Source organism: Rhipicephalus microplus, chromosome 5 (assembly GCF_043290135.1).
Source record: "Rhipicephalus microplus isolate Deutch F79 chromosome 5, USDA_Rmic, whole genome shotgun sequence".
Taxonomy (NCBI): domain Eukaryota; kingdom Metazoa; phylum Arthropoda; class Arachnida; order Ixodida; family Ixodidae; genus Rhipicephalus; species Rhipicephalus microplus.
The window spans coordinates 183,248,206-183,257,360 of NC_134704.1; the positions used below are offsets into that span (position 1 = coordinate 183,248,206).

The window sequence follows — 9,155 nt, forward strand, 5'->3', positions numbered from 1 at the left end:
ACACACCAGACGACAAGGTGTGGGTCTGGATCCCAATACGTCGGCGCTGACTTTCGGAGAAGCTATTTTGGCGATACTTCGGCCCACTTCGAGTCACCCGACGATTGAACGACATTAACTACGAAGTTATTCTCGATGGCGATCGCAGTTACAGTCACCAAAACAGCTCACCCGAGATCGTGCATGTTATACGGATGAAACCCAACTTGTCCAGCTAACTCTCGCTTGTCCTGTGGGTGACTAGCACATATGTGCGTTTTTATAAGTAGAGCGCCTTGGCTGCGCATCGGGGCGACGCCATTTTCGGAGTGACACAAATGTCACGTGCCTCCTTCGAGAAAGAAGAAGGCGATAGTGCATACGCGCATCTGCACGCTTTTTATGCAAAAAAGCAACAACGAAACAGACGAGGAACTCTGTGTCACGCGCTAAATAGAGAGACCAACCCACCACTGCTTTCTCAGCTTCTACAAATACGACCTCTGTCTTCACGTCGCAACAATATATATATATATATATATATATATATATATATATATATATATATATATATCTGCAATACCTTTCACCCTCTACCATGTAAAAAGTCTTGGTATAGAATACCTTTGTTAGGCGCGAGGAACCGGCAGCCGACAGCTATGATGAACGAATCAAGATAATCACCCTAATAATAATGTACAGATGAAGAGGATTGGTATTCTAATGGCCCACAATATATAAATATATTGCCACTTGGCCGCTAGTTACGGTGAGCGCAAGCCATGGCTGCCCGCGAGAATGGAAGACGATGTTCTGGGGCAGCGCGTGCTTTTGCCAGTTGTTTATCATTGAAAGCAGCCATCTGGCCAGTTTTCGGTGCGTCTCCCCGCCGGCTCAGTTCTTCCTAGTTGAAGACCTTTTGTAGCACGTGACAACTGGTGGAGCTGCTGGGTAACCCCCAGTCGATGTTCCAAGCGCCTCCAGGTAGCCCTGTACCTGCAGTGACAACACCTGTCCACCGCTCAAGCCTAAGACTCCGAGGACTACCTCCTGAGCGTGGACCTCTTCTTGAGATGATGTCTGTCACACCCCCGAACGCTATGGAAGGCGCTGCAGCCTCCAACGCACAGGAAAGCGGTGCGACCACGCATCATACGCTGTGGAAGCCACGTGTGCCGAAGGTGTTCCACGGTTCCGTCTTGGAGGATGTCGAAGACTGGCTGGCCCAGTTCGAACAGGTTTCGGTTTACAATGGTTGGACTGACTTCTACAAAATGAGGAACGTGTATTTCAGCTTGGAGGACGGCGCTCGTACTTGGTACGAAAACCGTGAGCCTTTTCCCTCGTGGAGCGTCTTTCGTCGATACCTGCTGGCAAGTTGGGCCAATCCCGATCGCCGCGAACGAGCCGAGTGAGAGATTCAGTCGCGCCTCCAAATGCCGAATGAAAGCGTCATGATGTACGTCGAGGACATGACGAGCCTCTTTCATCGAGCTGACCCCGAGATGGCAGAAGAAAAGAAGGTCCGTCATTTAATGCGAGGAGTGAAGGAGCAGCTTTCCGCTGGCCTCGTTCGCTGTCCTCAAAAGACCATGGCGGAATTTTTGACCGAAGCCACAACCATGGAGCAAGTGCTGCAGCAGCGCTCTACTGTGTACGACCGGCAAGTGAGTGCCGCTTCGTCAATAGGTCAGATCGGAGGTGCGGCAGGCTACATCAACATCGAGTCTTTTTGCGATCTCATTCGATCGGTGGTGCGCGACGAACTACAAAGGATTCAGTTCCAGTCCCAACTACTGCAGGGTCTATTTTCAGCCTTGTCAGAAACGAAGTACGACAGGCTCTCCAAGTTCCGCCTTCCAGCTATGTCCCACCTGTCCCGGCGGAGCCACATCGTGCATCATACGCAGAAGCTGTAAGCCGATATATTCCTGCTTCACCGCGCTTCGTTAATTATATGCATCAGGATGCACTTCCTTCGCTGCAGCCAATTCAGCACTTAGAAAATCGGCAGCCACTTCCCAGAAAATCCGACGTATGGCGCACACCAGACTGACGGCCACTGTGTTAACACTGTGGTGAAGTTGGACATGTGTACCGGGAATGTCCCTACCGTCGCCTCGGACTACAGGGTTTTGCCGTCGACACACCACGGCCGAGATTTGTCGAAAGACCGAGAGCCATTCAAGATTACCTCTCACAGCAGCGCATGCCACTGCGGCGGCAGTCACGGTCCCCATCCCCAAGGCGATCTTCTCCGAATTTTCGGAGCCTCCCAGGAGCAGCGCCGGTGCGCTCGCCAAGCCCTAGGCGGGAAAACTAACGACAGCAACCTTCGGGAGCGAGGCCGCTGACACTCGACGCAAGCAAGGCCTCCTACCAACGCAAGCACAGATACAGAGCGATTCGCCGACGACAGCGACGAAAGCCAGAAGCAGATTTTCTCTGGATATACATGTGGTAGTCGACGGTCACCACGACGTTAGTGCGTTATCGGACACAGGTGCGGACTACTCGATCATAAGCGGGAAACTAGCAGCGCAAAAAAAGAAAGTTGTAACGCCTTGGTACGAAGCACAAATTCGTACTGCCGGCGGGCACGTAGTCACCCCAATCGGCATGTGCACTATCAGAGTGAGCATTCGGGGACGTACGTTTCTTGCCAGCTGCCTCGTACTTCGTGACTGTTCCCGAGACCTAATCCTCGGAGTCGACTTTTTGTGGGAGCACGGTGCTATTATCTATCTTCGAGAGCGTACCGTGACGTTTTCGACAGCTGGATCCTCCGACATACCTGATGACATCCGTGACAGCACGCTTCGCATTTTTGCCGACAGCATCACGTTGCCTCCGCGTTCAAGCGTCCTAGTTGATGTGGTGTCTGACAAGTTACGGGATGGTGAGGTTGTCGCCGAAGGCAACTTGACGCTTTTGTTCTAACTAGGTATCAGCGCTGCACGCAGCCTCGTCACGCTTTATGACGGACACTCTGCCCTACTTGTGACTAATTTCAGTAACGAGTACCGGCACCTGTTTCGTGACACTGCCATCGCTTTCGCCCACTGACCTCCACTAGGGAACTGGATGGCGCTTAGAGCGCGCTGGCTTGAAGCCACCGGAAGTCGGCGGCCTTGTCCCGGAAGCCGGTGCTTGCTCCCGCCTGACTGCTGCTGGCGTGCGTGTTTTCTGGACTTCTCTCTAAAGAATGCCTGCCTGCTATGCTGTTAATTGCACAAGCAGGCCAGAAAAGTCTTCTGGAAAGACGTTTTATGCGTAAGTGCCCTTAAATCATTCTTAATTCTCCGTAACTGACTTGCACGGAGCATGAGCACGGAGCATTTGCGATGCGTTGAACGGCGTGTGGAAGCTGTCCGGTATTTGTCTTGCAGGTTTCCGCGTTCCCAGCCCCACTTGTACGAGCAGTGGGTTGTTAACCTCAAAAGGGACAAATGGAAGCCATCTCCAGGCAGCAGACTTTGCAGCAGCCACTTTACCGAGGCGTGTTTTGACCGCTCGGGTTCAAGGACGCGTCTGAAAAGCGACGCCATCCCAACGCTGTTTTCTTTCCCGGAACACTTGCAGAAGGTGAGACTTCCTCTTCTCTGTGCACCAATCATTACTACGCAAAGTCATGGCCTGCAAGAAGATCTTTCCCGGATGTAGCTTCTCACATGCACGGCAAAAGTGATATATACCACTGCCCAGGGCCACACACCTGGGTGATATATGAGACGGCACGCCGTGCGCGCTTTTGCGACGCCGCTCCGGAGAATGCACGAATACCAAATGGTCCAGCATGTCCTCGCTTTTTTCTTGCATTATTGCGGTGTTTTGTGTACACAAGTACTTTTTCATGCTTGGATGTGTCACCTGTAACTTCAGCTTCCTTCATGCATGCAAATAAGTTTATTTTATAAGATTTGCTGTTGTTTGTGCATAAATTGATGGTTGAGTTGTGATGGTCACTATAACGAAAATCATGCCTTTTTTCAGAAAACTCCGAAACGAAAACCACCCAAGGATAGAGCCCCAATTCCTGACTTATCCACGTCAGATGAGGCACCCAGCAGCCCACCAGCACCGCCTCCTGAGCCATCAGAAAGTGTAAGCTTACTTTCAGATTATTGATTGATTAATTGATTGATTGATTGATTGATTGTTTGATTGATTGAAGAGTTTAACGCGCCGACACAACGCAGATGATGAGGCACGCCGTACTGGAGGGCTCAGGATTAATTTTGACCACCTGGGGATCTTTATTGTGCGCCGAAATGTCGTACTCACGCGCGTACTTGCTTTTCGCTTCCATCAGAAAAGCGGCCGCCGCGGCCGGGAATCAAAACCGCAACCTCGTGCTCAGCAGCGCAACGCCTTAGCCACTGAGCCACCGCGGCGGGTACTACTTTCAGATAAACGCTAACAATGAGGTACAAATAAATTGTGAAATATAAGAACTCGAGATTTTTTCTGCCGCCTTCTGGCTGCGTGATGATAGTTACCAATAGGAAAGCTTGATGTCCTGCAGCGCAGTTTTTTTAACTGGCTAATGCATGAAAGGGAATACGAAAATTTGAGAACAAATATGGGAAGCCTGCTTTTTACTTTTAGTGAACAGGTTTTGTAGGTTGATTTCTCGTAGATTGACCTTCATTCCGGTTGTTCAGCTTATAAATTTATTATTTGCAGGCATTTGATCACAGCTATGCCGTCCTGGACACTCCAAGAATCCTAAAAAGGAGACTGGACATGTGCACCAGTGTCGCTGAAGGCGTCAAAAAGAGGCTGAAGCTGAGCCAGCAACGGGAGCGTCAGCTGAAGACCCGGGTCGCATCACTGAGCGAAATTGTTGACGACCTAAGCAGAAGCAACTTGTTTCTGAAGATGCTTGCAAAATGTTGGAGAAGTGCTTTACCAGAGTGCCACTTGAAGTTATGCAGCGCATCCTGAAGCAGTCAAGTGACGGTGAAGAGACAGCCAGGCCGAGCCGGGAGAAGTACTCGCCCACGTTGCGCATGTTTGCACTGACCCTGCAGTTCTATTCCACAAAAGCGTATAATTACGTGAGGGAAACGTTTGACTGCGCCTTGCCACACCCGGCCACAAGACCGGACAGCCACTCCGAATCTTGAGAAAAAGAAAACGGACGCGCGTCAGAAAAAAGGCAGTTTTACGTGCATACGCTGTCTCATTAAAAGCGCATTAAACGAACCCTGATCTGCGCCTACATAGCCCTTATTGTTACTTGGCTTACTCTTCTAACCACGAGCAAGTATTTACAAAAAAGAAATTAACGAAACGCGATCCAAAGAACAGCAGCACGCCGGCATAATTCGCGTCGCGCGTACCGCGTAGCGCAGCAGACGACCTCCTTCCTGGACAAGCGGCGGCACTTCCGATGGCTTCGCAAGCTCCCGCTTCGGGTAGCGCCGGTGCGCCATCCAGCTCCCTAGTGGAGGTCAGTGCTTTCGCCTACCCTATCGCAGACGTTTCTGAATGCTTCGCATCTACATCAGCCAACGACGGGCTTCCACCGACACCAAGCGACGTGACTTCACTACTTGGAAAAGTCGATGTCAACTCGACCCTCTCGGAACAACAACAGACCGAGCTACGTGAACTGCTATATCAATTTAAAGAGTGCTTCGCATCCACCACGAAGGTTCGTCAGACGCCGATCGCCAAACATCGAATAATTACGTACACCAACGCCTCGCCCATAAAACAACACCCTTACCGCGTGCCGGCAAAGGAACGTGACGTTATAAATACTCAAGTCAAAGAGATGTTGCAAGATGACATTATACAACTTTCGAAAAGTGCCTGGTCATCGCCGGTCGTGCTCGTGAAGAAAAAAGATGGATCGCTGCGCTTCTGCGTGGACTACAGGAAACTTAACAGCGTGACTAAAAAAGACGTCTATCCGCTGCCTCGCATCGACGATTCCCTCGACAGACTGCGGCGAGCCAAGTATTTTTCATCGATAGACTTGAAAAGTGGCTACTGGCAGATCGCAGTTGATGAACGAGATCGTGAAAAAACCGCCTTCGTTACACCGGATGGCCTATATGAATTCAAAGTGCTTCCCTTCGGCTCTGTTCTGCACCTGCGACATTTCAGAAAATGATGGACACTGTTCTTACCGGTCTAAAGTGGCACACGTGCTTAGTTTACCTCGATGATGTTGTCACGTTTTCTTCCACCTTTGAGGAGCACTTGAAGCGTCTGCAGACTGTGCTGGAAGCGGTCCGCTCTGCTTACCTGACACTGAAGCCAGAAAAATGTCATTTCGGTTACAAGGAATGTAAGTTTCTCGGCCATGTTGTCAGTGCGGATGGTATTCGACCAGACCCTGACAAAAGTACCGCCGTGGCCTCGCTTCCTGTTCCACGTGCTAAGAGGGCAGTGCGCCGCTTTCTGGGGCTCTGCGCGTACTACCGCCGCTTTATAGCCAATTTTTCTAGGATTGCTGAACCACTCACTCGACTCCCTCGTGAAGATGTTCCATTCTTCTGGGAGGAAGAACAAGACGCAGCTTTCTCGGAACTACCGGAGCGTTTGCAGACACCACCAGTTCTCGCTCACATTGACCAAGACGCTGATACTTAAATTCATACTGACGCCAGCAACGTGTGTCTTGGTCTTGGTGCTGTCCTCCTACAACAACAAGAGGGCACAGAGCGAGTGATAGCGTACGCTAGCCGCACTCTTTCCCGCGCCGAGGTCAACTACTCCACGTCAGAGAAAGAGTGGCTCGCTGTTGTATGGGCCACTATGAAGTTTAGGCCTTACCTTTACGGACGCCACTTCAAGGTAGTGACCGACCATCATTCGCTGTGCTGGTTAGCCAATTTACGGGACCCGTGTGGGCGACTGGCACGATGGAGTCTTCGTCTGCAGGAATACAATTTCACGATCGCTTACAAATCGGGCCGCAAGCACGAAGATGCTGATTCATTATCCCGTGCACCTGTCGAAGTTTGTGGCCACGACACCGAGGATGACGATGGTTTCCTTGGGGCCCTTACTACAACAGATCTGATTACGCGACAGCGTGCGGACGATGAAATTTGCGCAGTTATCGAAAACCTTGAAGGACGCAACTCGTCCATACCTCGATGTATTTCTCGAAGTCTGTCATCGTTCTGTCTGCGAGATGGGGTCCTGTATAAGAAAAACTCCAACGGCAATGAGAAAACCAATCTGCTAGTCATGCCAACAGACATGCGTGACGACCTTCTTCTTGCCCGCCATGATGAGCCCACATCTGGTCACTTGGGTTCCTCTCGAACTCTCGCTCGAGTTCGACAAGCATACTACTGGCCTAAGCTTTCTGCATCAGTTAAGCGATACGTGAAAAGCTGCCGGGAATGTCAACGCCGCCAATCCCCGCCACTAAAGCCCGCGGTGCTTCTTCAACCAATAGAACCACCCAGAGCGCCATTTGATCAAATAGGAATGGATTTACTGGGGCCCTTTCCACTATCATCTGCCGGCAACAAGTGGGTCGTAGTAGCCACCGACTATTTGACGAAGTACGCCGAAACAAAGGCACTACAACGCGCTACTGCTTCCGACGTCGCCCAATTTTTTATGGACCAGATCGTTCTTCGCCATGGCGCCCCGTCGTGCGTAATCACAGACAGAGGAACAGCATTCACGGCCCAGCTCATTCATGACGTATTCAAGCTCAGCTACAGCAGCCATCGCAAGACCACGGCATATCATCCACAGAGCAACGGCTTGACAGAGCGACTCAACAAGACCATCGCTGACATGTTATCTATGTACGTAGATGTCCAGCATAAGACCTGGGACCAGGTGCTACCGTACGTCACATTCGCGTACAATACTGCCGTTCAGGAAACTACTCGATTCACGCCTTTCCGTCTTGTCTATGAACGTGAGGTCCAGACCATGCTGGATGCGATGCTTCCACACAATTGCGATGCTTTGATCACTCCTGATGCTTTGCAGCTTACCCAGTACGCCGAAGAAGCACGCCAGTTAGCACGCCTACACATTACGCACCAGCAGAGTACAGACGCATGCCGCTACTACGCTTGCTGTCGACAACCTGAATACCATCCAGGCGATCAAGTTTGGGTGTGGACTCCAGCTCGATGCAAGGGATTGTCTAAAAAACTGCTAAGTCGCTACTTCGGACCATACAAAGTCTTGCGACGCGTGAGCGATGTGAACTACGAGGTAGTCCCTGACGGCGCCTTCTCACCACGACGGTGAAGGCACTCCTCAAAGATTGTCGACGTGGTGCGCCTGAAGCCGTACTTCACGCGGTAGTGTGACTGCGCATGAACCATATCGCTGTTTTTGTGTATGCGCGTACTTTTTGTTGGTTCGCCCCGACTTTGCCTTTGTACTTTCCGAGCATCAGAGTGATGCCTTTTTTTCCTCAGAGGGGGAATAATGCCACTTGGCCGCAAGTTACGGCGAGCGCAAGCCATGGCTGCCCGCGAGAATGGAAGACGATGTTCTGGAGCAGCGCGTGCTCTGGCCAGTTGTTTATTATTGAAAGCAGCCATCTTGCCAGTTTTCGGTGCGTCTCCCCGCCGTCTCAGTTCTTCCTATTTGAAGACCTTTTGTAGCACGTGACAATATATATATATATATATATATATATATGTATATATATATATATATATATATATATATATAGATAGATAGATAGATAGATAGATAGATAGATAGATAGATAGATAGATAGATAGATAGATAGATAGATAGATAGATAGATAGATAGATAGATATACAGTAAATTCAACATATCGAACACGGATATATCGAAATATTGCCTATATCTAACGGTTCCTATATCACGCGGGAAATCGCATGCATTATTGATTTTTATTTCGAACAAAGTTTGACATATAATGGATATATCGAACTCAGCCACCCCAAACCGCTCGTGCTCCATTGACAGGCGGCGAGCTTTCCCGCAACTCTCCAAAGTAGCGGTAGAGCGGCGGGCGTTTACGAATGCTGCACACATCGATGGCGCCGCGAGCGCCACTCTAACGTAGCGGCGTACACGCGCCGCAGTCTTGCGTTAGAGGTTCTTGAATGAGAGAGAGAGATTAATGAAAGAGGAAGAGACAAAAAGGACGCTATTTTCTGCCTCCCGTCGCGGGGGCACGGCTCAGCGCCTTTAGGGATCGGGG

The 9,155-nt window shown here is 50.4% G+C and overlaps 1 protein-coding gene across 1 annotated transcript in view; it reads left to right on the forward strand.

Moving 5' to 3' along the window:
• The window catches only part of LOC142817611 (THAP domain-containing protein 1-like), a 36,580-nt gene extending 28,001 nt beyond the window's left edge, over positions 1-8,579 (forward strand). The window contains exons 3-5 of the mRNA XM_075894667.1: positions 3,369-3,564; positions 3,973-4,083; positions 4,666-8,579. Of these exons, the coding sequence (XP_075750782.1) occupies positions 3,369-3,564; positions 3,973-4,083; positions 4,666-4,926 (568 nt within the window). The 3' untranslated portion in view covers positions 4,927-8,579. The remainder of the gene's footprint in view (positions 1-3,368; positions 3,565-3,972; positions 4,084-4,665) is intronic.
• The last annotated feature ends 576 nt before the right edge of the window (positions 8,580-9,155 follow it).